Below are 13,761 nucleotides of genomic sequence, written 5' to 3' on the forward strand. Positions count from 1 at the left end.
ATCACACCTCATGCGGCTCAACACACAACCCGACTAGGCTCATGCCCCAAATACACATGAAAATTATTTGATGACTTTGGAAAGGGCTCTTTCCTCAGCTGTTCTTAGTTTGAGACCTGTATGTTCCTAAATCGCCTGGCACAGTGATCAGCAAGTAGTAGGCATTTAATAAAAGAGAAAAGCAGCATGGTGGGGGCGACAGAGCCACTTCCCCTCTTGCCTCTTCCTCTGTGTCTAGGCTTCCCTTCTTGTTTAGACTTTCCATCAAGTTCTCTACAGGCGCAGGGTATTGATGTTAGCAGAGGCTGTCTTAGAAATACCCTTGATAGATCAGAGGTAGGACTAACCACACTCTGAGGACAGATACTACAGGTGACATAGGTCAAGCGACAGTCTACCAGCCCCATACAGAAGTCGGGCTTCCTGCCCTTGTGGGGCAGAAGCCAGGGTGGCAGCAACACCAGGGGCTCTGCTCACCGGGAGGCAGGCCTTCTCCAGGGCTGCACGAGCTGCTAACCCTCAACCTGCAGTCTCTGCACTTGGCAGGCGAGACAGTGGCCTGGTGGGGTCGGGGCCACAAAGCCAGGGCCCCACACTGAGGGCCCTCCTAATCTGTCCTCCTCCAGCCCTTGCGGTGCTGCCAGCCTGCAGAAGCAGCTGGGCCGGGTCCGAGGGCACCATCCACCCCTGAACCTGCCCCCCAACTGGGAAGGCCAGATGTCCTCCTGAGATGTGGTGAGGGGCAGCATAGTTCACCAAGTGCGTGCATGTGCCGGAACAGAGGGCAGACGCACCCGAAACTGAGAAGCCAAGAGGCAGAACAGAGTGGGCGGAAGCTTAGGCCGACAAGCCAACAGTAAGAGCTGCATTTTATGACGTCACGGTCCTTGGCCATCTCTGCACTGTAGTTTCCTGAGCATTTTCAGAGCTCGAGGGGGCCAGAGACCATCTGACTCAGCCCTCTGAAAGGATGAAGAAACAGGCTGGAGGGGGAGGGCCTGCAGGGGGAACCCCCCTTAAGGGTCGGCACTCTGCCCCACCTTCAGGCACTTCCTCTTTAACATATTGTTTCCCCTTAAGTCCTACAGAAAGTGAGAAAAGCCCCATCTTGGCACATGGAGAAACTGAGGCAGAAAGGAGGGCTGGCTCTAGGCTGCAGTGACTTGGAACTTCCACAGGGACCCTGCTAGGTGTCTCTCCTGGCCCTGCATGAAGGAGAGGGAAGAAGGGTAAAGCAGGCCAGCTTCCCACCTCCGGGCGGCACAAGGGCTGGCTGAGCTGCCTGCTTAGGCATCTTGTGTCCCTCACCTCTAAGGGACCACTTGGAGTTAAGGCTTGGCCCCCACTCTCCACATCTCCTCTGTTCTCTAGAAAGAGATGCGTCACATGGCCAGGCCTTGGTGCATAAGGAAGCACTTTCCAGAACTGTTTAAACCAGTCACCGGATGGGGAGGGGCATTGTGTACTGAGTGCCCTCGCCTAGCACTGTGGCAGAGGCCACCTGCCTTGGGGGGGACGAGGCCCCTGAGCAGAGCCCAACACATCACAGGAGGCTAAGGCTAGTCTTTGGCTGAAATGTAACTGGAGAAGTTCTGTAGGTGGAGGGGACCCATGACCATCTTAGGGGGAAGGGGCAAATTCTCCTGTCTTTAGAGTCCAGTTCCCCATCACCTGGGACCCTCTCTTTCCCTTCATTGGGCTGTAAACCAAAGCAAACTGAAGGGAGGCCCAGGCCAGGCCCTCTAAGAACCCATGGAGGGGCTGCAGCAGGCACCTGCCCAGGAGGCCTGGAGTACCAACCCGGCCTGCTGGGTTGGGGAGGGAAGGGACTTTTGCATGGGCGGGGTCCAAACTTGCCACTGACTGTGGGAGGCTGATGTCTTCCCCTCTGTTCCCTCAGAGCCCAGTGTAGGTCTAGGCCAGGAAGGCCACAGCAGCCAGTGTCCCAGCTGTCCCAGATGCACCTTCTACTTGTAGTTCTAAGGCTGGAGCAAGACTGGAACTGGGGACCCCTACTCAGAACCCTGTCCTTCCTGGTAGGAGCAACCAAAAAGCACCAGGAAGCCCAGAAAAAGAGAAACCAGGTGGCTGGAGCTGACCCAGAGACTTCTCCTACTAGGGCACAAAGACATGGCCCTTTCCCTACCCAGGGACATGGTGGGCAGGGCTGACCCAGTGGAGGGAGGGGCAGGTATATAAAGGGGAGCAGACACTAGTCGAGCTTCCTCTTCATGTAAACAAAGCAGCAGTGACCCCTCCTGGCCTGGCCACCACAGTCTGGAAGCACACGATGGTCTTAGAAGTCTTGGGACCCTTCCATCTGGATTCAGGCGCTGAGGCCAGGATGGAGGCTGCAGGCGGAGGCCGGTGAGGTTGGAGGTACAAACTGGTACAGGGTGGGGCCTGTGCTGTCCAGGGCACAGGGCAGGACAGGTGGGCATCCACAGGTCCTGCAGCTCAGGAAATCACGCAATTGCCAGACTTGGAAGGACTGGGACTTGTTTTACCTGCAGAGACAGGGGACACAGGCAGGGGGAGATGCTCAGCAGATTTGCCTCCAGCCCCTACTCTGTGGGCTGTCTGCCCCTCAGATGTGGAGGCTAGAGTGACTGCCCCCCTTCCAACTGCCTGTCTGGAAACCAGGTCAACACCACCCTGGAAAAGCAACACAAAGAGTCTTCGTGCCCTGCCAGCCTCCACAGGGTTCCCCTGCGTTGGGGATGTCAAGAAGCCTTCTGTTTCCTGAATAAAGGGGGCGGGTGGGAGGGACTCCAGAGTCAACAACTACCACCAAAAGGCTTGCCCAGAGGTGGCTCACCAGGCTGACATGGGCAGTCCCGTGGGTGACCCTCTTCCAGGATCTGCTGCCGAGACAGTGGCCCCACTCCCAGAGCTGACCAGCAATGGGGCAGCGACTAGCCTTCTAAGCCAGTTTCAGCCTCATCTGTGGTCAGCCTGCTGGGCTGGATGAGGAAATGCTGCCCCTTGGGAGGGGCCCGCAGCACAGCCAGGGTGGCCAACGCGGAGGGCAATCCAAGGTGGAGGAAGGGGTATGCTGGTGCTAGCAGCTGCTCCCCCTCTCCCCCAGGCCTCAGTGCCCGTTTCCATGAGGCTGGCAGTGTCTGTGGCCAATTCCTGCCCTACGCAGGGAAGGAGGGGCTCTGCGAAGCCCACCGACACCTCTGGCCCTGAGGAGCCAGGCTGCTGGAGACAGGCCTTGTCCTCAGAGCACTGGCTGCTCCTTCTGTCTCCTGCTGTCCCTCCTACACAGCCAGGGTGGCCTCCCTGGCGCTCACACCACCTTCCACATCACTTCAGCTGTGAATTTAATTCAGGTGGCATCTGTCTCCTCTTCTGGGCTGTTAGCAAGAGACACTCAACAGAGCTGGACTAGGAGCCCTGGCTCCACAGCCCCTTCCTCCTGCCCCTCATAAGCCCTGCAAGGCCACTGCTCATGCCCAAGGTCTGCACCCAGTAGCCACCACCTTGTCTGGGCCAGAATGAACAAGCTGAGCCCCTCCTTGGTGTTGCCCAGGCTTGGACAAGTGGTGGCCCAGCGGGAGGTGGGAGGGAAGTCAGGTCACCTTCTTTGGTGCTGCTGAGGGCTATGTCTGGTGTGGCTCTGCTAGTCATTCAATTCTGCCACCCTGTAGTTCCTCACTGCTATGAGGGACACAGGGCCTCCACTCCCTCTCCTCAGTGGCTTGTTTTATTTGCTTGGCCTACTAAGCAGACGCCGAGTTCCTCCCCAGAGGTGGCCGCATTTGGAGGCAGGTAAGCAACAATCTCCAGACCCAGAAGCAGGGGGAGGACGCATCCTGGGGGCGGGGGTGGAGCCCTTGCTCACTCGTTCCTTCCTGGAGAAGGCTGTCTTCAGCAGGACCTGCTCCCCTGGGCTGGCAGGGCTGGATGCAAGCCTGGAGAGATCCCTTGTGCTGGGAATTCATTTCCATGCCTCTGACAGAGAGACTGGCTTGAGGGGGGAAATGCCTTGTGCTTGTCATTCCACCAGTGCTCATTTATCCGGAACCTGCCATGGGCAGGTGAATCGCATCCGCTGAGATCAATGGGGAAGAATGACACGAGGGAGCACCGTTTTTAACACAATATGTATGACATGGGTAAAGATGGCCCAAAGAAAGCTTATGAGAGAAAGTCAAGCTTCCAAGGGGAGGTAACACTGAAATGAGACTGAAAATAGGGGTATGGCATAGGAAGAGAGGGCCACCAAATGCAGAGGAGTGGCAGAAGGGAAGGGCTGGCAGGCAAGGTGGTGACGGGAGCAGGGACACTGCTGCGGAAGCTGCAGGAGCAATGGGCCTTGTTCTCCTGCAGCTCTCGGGGCTGTGCCTTCCCTTGATGGGGAAGATTCTTTCCCTGATGTCTGTGTGGTTCTTTCCTTCCACTCGAATTTCTGCTCAGATACTCCTTTGGTAAGAGGTCTTCCATGACCACTCTTTACAAAAGGGTCTTTCCCCAGATCCCCCAGCCTGACGTGCTCCATAAGGAGGGACTTTGTTCATTCTATTTCCTGCCACATAGGAACTTAGATAGAGCCTGGTGCAGAGCAGGCTCATTGATACATACCCAATAGAAGGCCCAGGGCAACGGCAGGCAGGAGGGGGTTACACCCATACTCTCAACCACAGGAACAAGGGCTGCCCTGGGTGAGGTTCACTGGCGCCTCATTCACCGGCGCCTCCCAAGATGGCACCCAAGAGAAACTGTAAAGGCAGAGGGTTTTGATGTCTGCCAGCGAGAATGAGCACCCCTGCCTCTTCTCTGGACCTGAGTGGGGTCTGTTGCTCTGAGAACACTCACTGTGTTGCCTTCACCCCTGTGTGATCAGAACCCCTCCCCCCACACACACATACTGGTAATGGTGCTCAGAATCATCAGATCAGAGCACAGATACCATGCACCAGCTGGGGCCTGACCCACGTTCCTCAAGGGAGACCCTAAATTTTGGAACCCCACCTTGACCTGCAGCACTTGAGAAGACATAGCCTGGAACAGGTCCCTATGAAATTCTGAGCCCAGGAAGCATCTCCCCAAGAGTCCATTCCTGACAGGGACCCAGATTTCCAGGAGAGATCTGAGATCTCCAGGGTCCTAAACCCTGTGAACATGAACTGGGGAGGGGGGAGCGGGTAGGAGAGTTCTGGAAAGGCATGGCCACTTCAAAGGACCCTGGGAGGAAAAGTGTTGAGAGCCACAGTTTAGTTGGAACGACGCCTGGCATTTTGCTAGAGGGAATGGTTGAAAGGTGACCCTGCTCCCGGAATAGGGCGGCTCCGGGATTAGGCGGATCCTGCTGCCTGGGCGCCCAATACTTTGGAGTTCCGGAGAATTGGCGCGCGGAGCCTGGTGGAGGGACTGTATTCCCGGGAAGTGTGTGCAGAGTGCCGGTGAGAGTTCGGGAATAAAGATTGCTGTTTGAACCTACAAGGCTTTGTGGCGGCTCGGTTATTTGTGCCCAGCCAGACTGCGGCAGAAAAGTCCCTGCACTCACCTTCCTCTCAGCTGGTAGGACCCAGCAGGAAGGGTTCAGTCTACACTGAGGCCTGCGGCTCATCCAAACAGTCTAAAGATGTAGGGGAGGTGCCAGCCCTGGCCTCCGAGAGACAGCCACAGCTGCTTTGCAGAAGGCCCTTCGAGGTGCAGGCCGTGCTGCCCTTTCCTTACTGCCTGACCCTGGACACAAGGACTCCCTCCCTAAAGCTCAGGAGTCTTGATCACAAGATACCTTCAGCAGGTTGCTTGTAAAGACTACCCCAGTTCTGTGTGGAAGCACCTCACACTGCGTTTCTCTTAACTTTCTTAAACAGGAGTGGCCAGTGGTCTTGTCCAGCTCTCCCCCTGGTGGAGCTAGTGGGGTTTCGGGTACAGCACCTGGAACCTCGTGCCCTAGCCTGGCGGCTCCCTGCAGGCACAGCCTCTGAATATCTGTGTCGCTGTGTCATCTGCTGGTCTGAGGACCCTCTTCATTGAAGAACTAAAGGGGAAAATTGGGGTTCTTGTTTAAAATGTGGATTCCTGAGCCCACCCCAGATGCTACTAACACCCTGGATATTGTTCCCTGAGGCTGGGGATCTCTGCCCCAGACAGCCTGTCCTGAACTCCTGGGTGGCAGGCTGGAGGGAAGGGGTGAGCTCAGCCTGCGCTGGGACAAGGTCCAATCAAGGGAAAAGGCAAAAGGAAAAGATGCCCAGCTTCCGCCACTAGAGGGCGCTGTGAGCCTTCGAATCACCAGGCTCTCCCCTGGCCCCGCCCCCCACCCCCAATCCCAGAGGAAGCGATTTCCCTGAGGTTCTCCCAAGGGCCACACCTGGGTTTGCAAAAATTTGCATGCTGTTTGACAACTATATACTTCTTATCAAGCAATTTTACAGGCTGTCAGCTCTTTGCTTTTTCTTTCTTTCACCCACCCTGTCATCAACCCACATTCTCCCTTGACAAAAGGGCACAGAGACAGGACAGAGTGAATCAGCTCAAAGGGACCTCGGAAAACCTCCCTGGATCACCCCCTCATCTTCTAGAAGAGGAGACAGCCCCAGGAAACAGAGGGACAAGTTCAGGGAATTAGGGGGTGGGTCGGCAGAGAGCTCTACCATGGCTGTCCTGATGTCCCCAGTGTCCCTGTGGGAAGGGGATTCCTTCCCTGGATTGGGGCTCTAACAGAGAATCTGAAGTGATTTCCTCCTGACCACAGCTCTGGATATAGGAGGATTACTAGTTTCCACCTTAGGCCTGGGCTTTAGGGGCCTGTCCTTCTCATGTCCAGCTGTCCTGCAGCTGCCCCACCCCCCGAGGGTGGAGGGGAGGCACTGAGGATGTTCTGACTACATCAGTGTCTGGGAGGCGGGGGCTGCTAAGTGGGACCTTCAGGAGGAGCCCCTGCTTCTCATCTCCGCCTTTGAGGAAGAGAGGAGCAGGAGGAGAGGGCTCACAAAGGAACTTGAATTTCAGGGCCTCGGGGATGGGATGCCCATCCAGGCGGGTGATGGTGAGCTGCATGCAGCCCCATGTTTCCTCCTGAGGATGGAAGGGGGGGCAGCTCAAGCTCCCTCAGACCTTCCTGACTGTGCGTACCAGCCTCTCTCGCCCTCGCCCTCGCCCCTCTCTCTCTCTGCCTGGATGTCAGGCATCTGGAGAGGGCCTCCCGAGGGTGCAGGCCCGGTCTGCTTGGCTGACTCCAGGGCACTGTGTGCAAATGCTCAGAGACAGGCAGCAGTGGCAGCATCTGCCCAAGTCGTCCAAGCAGGGGAACCCCAGGCTGAGTGACACACAGGAGGCGGCAGGAAGGGACAAGACAATGGGCCTTGCGTTTCTATGGAAACAGCACCTCAGGGTGAGGGGCCGAGGGAAGAGAAAGCTTCCACCTCACTTCCAGTCAGGACTTGGGAAACAGCCCTTTGTGGTTGGGCTCGCCCCTCCCCTTCCCAGCCAGGTGTTCACCATGGCAACCCTCCTTCCAACCAGAGGGACAGAGCTGCAGCAGCATCTGGTGTTGGGGGAGCCAGAGAGCCCAGGGGAATGGGAATGGGGAATAGTTTCCCCACCCCTGAGAGGACAGGGCCTGGGCCCAGGCCTGGCTTTGACTCCCGGCCCACGACCACTTCCTATGCCTTGGGACCACTTATGCACCTCTCCCAACTTCCACCTGCCACCTCTGGCTCAAAGGGTTATCTGGAGGGAGAAGGGAGAGTGTATCCGCACAGAGCTCGGCCTACAACTGCTTGGGAAATGCTTCCAAGCCCAACAGGGCAGGGGAAGGTCCTCAGGCTCCCGCTGTGCCCACATCAGAGATACCCAGGCCTGCTCAACTTCAAGAAGCAAAGGAAGCCAGGTGCGATGGCACAGGCCTGTGATCCCAGCAGCTCTGGAGGCTGAGGCAGGAGGATCGTGAGTTCAAAGCCAGCCTCAGCAACTTAGTGAGGCCCTAACAATTTAGAGAGCGCCTGTCTCTAAATAAATTGTAAAAATGGCCTGGGGATGTGGCTCAGTGGTGAAGTGCCCCTGTGTTCAATCCCCAGTACAAAAAAAAAAAAAAAGCAGCAAACATATCCCACAAGCACAGCCTGGGTGTGTCAGACTTGGCAGCAGGACAGGACCTCAGGCCTGCCTTGCCATACCCGGCCTGTGAAGGGGCCTAGTTCTCATCACCGTAACCCCCCACCGCCCCAGTCACCGAGGGATGAATCACAACACAGGAGTTCTTCTGCCCAGGCATGCTCAGGTGACTAAGGCACCACAGCAGCCCGGCTGTCATACTCTCCTAAGAGGCCACATGGGAGACTGCTCCACATGTTTCTTGTAAAATGGGGCTCACAGGACCTTCCCTGCCCTGTTGGGCCTGGAAACACTTCAAACATTTCCTAAGCAGCTACAGACCAGGCTATGAGGGTATCCTAGAGAGGCGGCCAGAAAGAAGCCACCAGCGCCACCGTCAATCCCTCATAGAGGACAAACCCACTCATCAAATAGACACAGAGAAAACCAAGGCAAACTGTTTACAGCAGAAACAGGAAGCCAGGCCAGGAGCCGGGAGGGCACAGGTGAGGGTCGGGTATTTGGCCAGGTTGGATCCCGATGACAGGGGTCCAGCAAGGACAAGGTTAGCCAGAAAGAGCCCTGGAGTCAGCTCCTTCGCCTGCCCCTGCTGGGCTGCAGCTCCCCCTTCTCTGAGGAGAGCCTGGCCGCACGTCTCTCATTCAATTGACTTACTCTGAGGAAGTAATGCCACCTAGCTGGGCGACTCCATGCCCACCACCCTAGTGAGCACTGGGAAGGACCCGTCCTACTCCCCCCTCTCAAAGAAGAGGAACCTGAACTCAGAACAGCAACACTGTGCCCAGGGACACCCGGTGGGTAAAGGCCAGAGGAGAATGGAAACCGAGGCACCTCGGAGCCCAGACCTCCCGCTGGCCCGTGCCTGGGAGCAGCCCCTCTGCAGACAGGAGGCCGTGCTCCTCAGGAGGGCCATGCCAGGCCCCAGAAGAGGGCTCACCTGAGATGTTGGTGCTGGAGTCCTCAGTGGGCCTCTTCCCCTTCAGAAACTCCACGTCGGGGCAGGCCTCGGGGGAGAGCGAGCCGGCCCTGCTGCTGGGTGCTGCAGGCCTCTTTGCCCGGCGGCTGAACAACCTGCTGCCCATGAAACGCTTGCCCTCTGTGGCCAGTATGGGGCCCCCGTTGGCAGCATCTCCCTTGCCATTTTGGGTGACTGCCTCTCGGGATTTTAGCCTCGGGTGGCTCAGATCTGTCAAGGGGATGGGATCCAGGGGGGGCCACACCTGCTCTATAGTAACCAGGTCATTCAGGAAGCTCTCCAGGCGCCGGGCTGCCTCGCCACCTCCGCTGCCCTCCTCCTGCCCCTCCGGGCTGCCATCAGCCTCCCGCTGTTGCCGGGCAGCCCAGCGCATCATCTCCCCCGGTGGGTGGCGGCTGCCTGCCACCAAGGCATACTTGGGGTTGATAAGCTTGCGTGCCACAGTGGAGGAGCGGTCGAGGCCAAGTCTACCAGCGCCTCCTGCCAGGCCCAGCTGCTGGAACAAGTTCACTTCCTCCGAGATGGCGTATAGCTCCCGGAACTCCACGTCGAAGGGCTCTGTGTACTGCCCTGTCAGGAGGAGGAGATGGTTTCTGTCCACGTAGGAGGAACTCCAGGTGAATCTGGGAAGATGGAGACAAGAAAGCAGACACATGTGCCCAGGTCTCTCCCTTGCCCTCCCTCCCTGCGGCCTCCTCCACCCCTCACTGCCGTGCCATGTGTTCTGCACCCTGCAGGACAGGGCACAAGCCAGCCTTCCTGCTGGACTTCTCTCTCCACCAGCCCAGATCCTCCCTCTCCCCAGGTCTAGGTCTCAGATGCAGAGAGCAGGCAGCAGATGCAGGGAACGGTGAGAAGTCAGGCCTGAATCCAAACCTAGTTTCCAGTCTTGTGTGACTTGTAAAATGGGACTCACGGGACCCAACGTACCAAATGTCACAGCACAATCACATAACTCAGAGTGGTTGTGAGACTCAAAGGAAATACCTTCTTTAAAACATTTAGCTCAGCACAAACACACGCTTAATAAATGATAACTGAGACGCCACTGTTGTTGAAATTGTCCCATTCCTTATGGGTTCTCTTCTGAAATTATACAGCACTCAATGTCTGCAAAGCCCCATCCTTTAACCTCAAAAGAGGACTGAGACCATTTATTAATTGTTTCATGTGCCCAGGTCTCTTCTCACTTAGGTTTTAATTTACTTGGAGGACAGAGACACACACAGAGACTCTCATGTTCCTGGTAATTTACTCTTAAATTAAAATCCTGGGAGCACCTGTCCGTGCCGTGCCCTCACACACCCCCTCCAGAGCTGGTCCCATTCTACTTCTTGCTTGTCCCACTTGTCAACTAGCAACAGGTCACCGAGGACCATGAAAAATAGCCAGTGCTTAATGTCCAGCAAGAGTCGACACTCTTTTTTGGAATAATCCATCAGCCAGAAAGTTTGAGGGAAGGACTGGGCAGGAGGCGGTTTGCCATTGGGGCAGATGACACCTCCTGAAACTCAGGACTGTGCAGGCTCCGGCCGAGCACCTTCCTAACAGTCCCCATGGCCTCCTGGGCCCTCTCTGACCAGGCCCAACTCACTTGTAGGATCCAGTGGCTACTTTGTCACCATCTACCATCAGGAACCTTGATGACAGGGTTCCTTTAATCTTCCCCATGGGCATGTAGAAGCCAACGCCTGTCACAGAGCGGACGCGGATGTTCTGTTGGGAAGAGGAGAAAGGCACCATCACCCTCTGAGGGAGACTGGGAGGCTCTGGGCCAGGGCTTTGCCTGGGCAGAGGAAGCCTTGCATCCACAGCCCCTCCAGCTTCACCAGGTCAGGTCCTGTGTTTCCTGATGTGTAGGACTCCATTTGAACAGCAAGAGGAAGTCACCAGATGCTGTTGCAGGCATGGGCAAGTTGCTGTCTGCTCCCAAAGTTCCCCAGAAGAGAATCGCAGCCCTAATTTTGACCTTGACAGTAAAGTCAGTGGTTCTGCCAGCAGAGCACCCCAGGAACGGGCCAGAACTGCCTTCTTCAATCTCGGCAGCCATGGGATAAAACTTGAGCTGGCTCATGACTTAGCAGTTCATGAGCCAAGGCTCTTGACAGGAGAAGGGTCGAGATCCTGAGCTTCATCTGAGGGCCTGGGCTGTGGTGGTGGAAGCGGAGGCAGGCAGGGGAGTCTCTGTCTCACCTCCTGCCGCTGCCCTCCACCCCCCAGTGGTTCCACTCACCCGAATACGGAAGTCAGCCAGCTCCAGGCTCCTGCACATCTCCAGGAAATGCTTCACTCCCGCCTCGTCCAGGATGATATACACTGGGACCCGGCGCTTGGAGGCAGCATCCACAATGTCTTGGAAAATATCCCCATCGGTGAAGAGGTCCATGACCACAGCAATGACCTGTACGGGGAAGGGCCCTGCTGAGGCATGTTGTGACCACATATCTTTGGAGACACACCTGCCCAGAGAGGACCCGCTTCCCCGTGGCAACTGGTGGCTAAGAGTAAACACCCCTCCTGTACCACTCTGGATTCTTCAGGTCCCTGTCCATCTCTGACTATATCTGAGCCCAGGAGAGGGGCCCCAGGGTACAGGCCCTGATGCACAGATTTCATCCTGGACAAAAATCCCACCTCCCCCTAATCTTGGGAACTTCTAGCCCATCCTCAGAGGCCTCGTCAGGGTAGAGCCAGGATGCTGAGAGAAGTTGCTCCTTCTGCCCCAAGGAAATAAGCAGGGGTAGGGAGCTGCCATCATCAAGGTGAGGTGGGAGGGATGGGCTGGTCTCCATCAGCCACAGATCTGCTTGAACATTGCCTTCTCTGCAGGTCTGGGCATCCGACCTCTCTGCAGCTGTGCAGAGCCACGTGCGCTCTCAAGCACCAATGGGGCAATGCACCAGTTGCTTTGGATGCCCAGGCATCTGGTGCCCAGCCCTTCCCACCCCATCCTCAGATGGGGGTCACCACTCAGAGCCCTTCACCTGCAAGAGCCAGTCCTGAGAGACCTCATGCAGCCTGGAGCAGACCCAGCCTCCTGACCCCAGCTTCCATCTCCCTGCACAAACCTCTCTCGGCTCCACCTGAAAGTGTTTCTAGTTGGCCTCAAACACTGTGCATGTGACACAAGAAAGGGCCAGCTTTGGGTCAGATCTGGCTTTAAACATGGACCTGCCACCATCTTTACACTCGTGCCTTCTGACATCTCCCTGCCTCCCACCTTCAAAACGGTGTTGCCCAGGGCTCTCCACAGCACTTGCACTAGCCAGTCAATCATTAACACAGGTATCAGTGGTTCTGGGCTCCAAAGGCAGAGTGAGGGTTTGAGACAGATAAGGTACAATCACTGTGGAGTAATCCAGGGGGAGGGTCAGCAGCTGCACGAACTAATGAAGGCATGAGGTAAAGGGGAGAAGTGTCTGAAAGGCTGTAGATGGGACACCATGAGGAGGCAGAACGAGACTGTGTCTAGCCAGGGGAGAACAAGAAAAACTCCACGACGAAAAACGGGGTGCCTCCAGGTGCCCTGAGAATGAGCAAGGAAGAAAATAGTAGAGGAGGTGGCTGGGTCACCGTGCCCAAGTTCACCCTGCACACCGGCCCCGGGTGTTAATGATTGACTGGCTAGTGCAAGTGCTACAGAGAGCCCATGCGACACTGGGCTGAAGTGGGGGGCGGGGAGATGTCAGAGGCAGAGGTTATTGAGAGCACGTGCGTGAAGATGGTGGCAGGTCTGTGTTTAAAGCCAGAGCACTCTGTTTGAGGAAGGGACAACCGTGCTGCTGTCCCCATCTACAGCCAGTCGGCACATGGCCTTGCTGGGGTCTAGGAGGTAGCATTGCAGGCATAGAGAAGAGCATCCACATAGGCACTTTGGTAGTCAATCTTATGTGTTTACTTGACTGAGCCACAGGGTCCACACAGTTGGTCAAAGGGTCTTCTGAACATTTCTATGAATATATGATTTGGATGAGAATAGCACTAAAACTGCAGGCTTCCAGTAAAGCAGATTCCCCTCTATAATGTGGGTGGGCCTCTTCTAATCGGTTGAAGGACTTCATAAAACAGACTGACCTCCCCTGGGCAAGGAGGAATTCCACCAGCAGATGGCCTTTGAACCAGGACGGCGACTCTTCCCTGGGTCTCTGGCTGCCCCCTGAGATTCTGGACTTGCATCTTCCCAATCCCAAAAGCCAATTCTTTAACAAGCAACCCCCCACCCCCATTCTTTCTCATGCATGCACACACACACACCTGGTTCTGTTCCTCTGGAGAACCCTACCTATTACAGTCACCGAGGACAGGAATCAGCATGTGCTAAATACTTTCCAGTGCACATTGTGCTAAAGTACTCAGGAATACCTAAGTATTTCAAGTAATTTGAGTCTCACCATTACAAGGAAGTGTCGTTATTCCCATTTCACAGTGAGGAAGTAAACTGGGGGCGGGGGGAGCAAATAATGTGCCCAAGGTCCTAGAGCTCACATGTGACAGAGCAAGACTCTAGGTCCACTTCACTCCAGAGTCTTCATCTCATGGCTCTGGGGGGTGAGGACTGCGGGAGGTGCTAGACAATCAAATCAAAGACTCCTCTTGGAAAAGACTAAGTAAGGGAGATAAGAAACATCTACCAAGACTGGCAAAAAGACAGCAGATGCAAATGAAAGACTGAATGAAGAAAGACACAATCATTCAGAAACAGTAAGAGCATT

At 56.0% G+C, this 13,761-nt stretch overlaps 1 protein-coding gene across 1 annotated transcript in view; it reads right to left on the reverse strand.

Annotated features, from left to right (window-relative positions):
* Positions 1 to 2,380: 2,380 nt before the first annotated feature.
* Fam83f (family with sequence similarity 83 member F) overlaps positions 2,381 to 13,761 on the reverse strand; it is a 29,951-nt gene continuing 18,570 nt past the window's right edge. Inside the window, exons 2-5 of the mRNA XM_027933850.2 lie at positions 11,283 to 11,450; positions 10,644 to 10,765; positions 9,011 to 9,672; positions 2,381 to 2,507 (exon numbers count right to left, since the gene is read on the reverse strand). Coding sequence (XP_027789651.2) covers positions 2,458 to 2,507; positions 9,011 to 9,672; positions 10,644 to 10,765; positions 11,283 to 11,450 — 1,002 coding nt within the window. The 3' untranslated portion in view covers positions 2,381 to 2,457. The remainder of the gene's footprint in view (positions 2,508 to 9,010; positions 9,673 to 10,643; positions 10,766 to 11,282; positions 11,451 to 13,761) is intronic.

This window comes from Marmota flaviventris, chromosome 3, assembly GCF_047511675.1.
Source record: "Marmota flaviventris isolate mMarFla1 chromosome 3, mMarFla1.hap1, whole genome shotgun sequence".
NCBI lineage: Eukaryota > Metazoa > Chordata > Mammalia > Rodentia > Sciuridae > Marmota > Marmota flaviventris.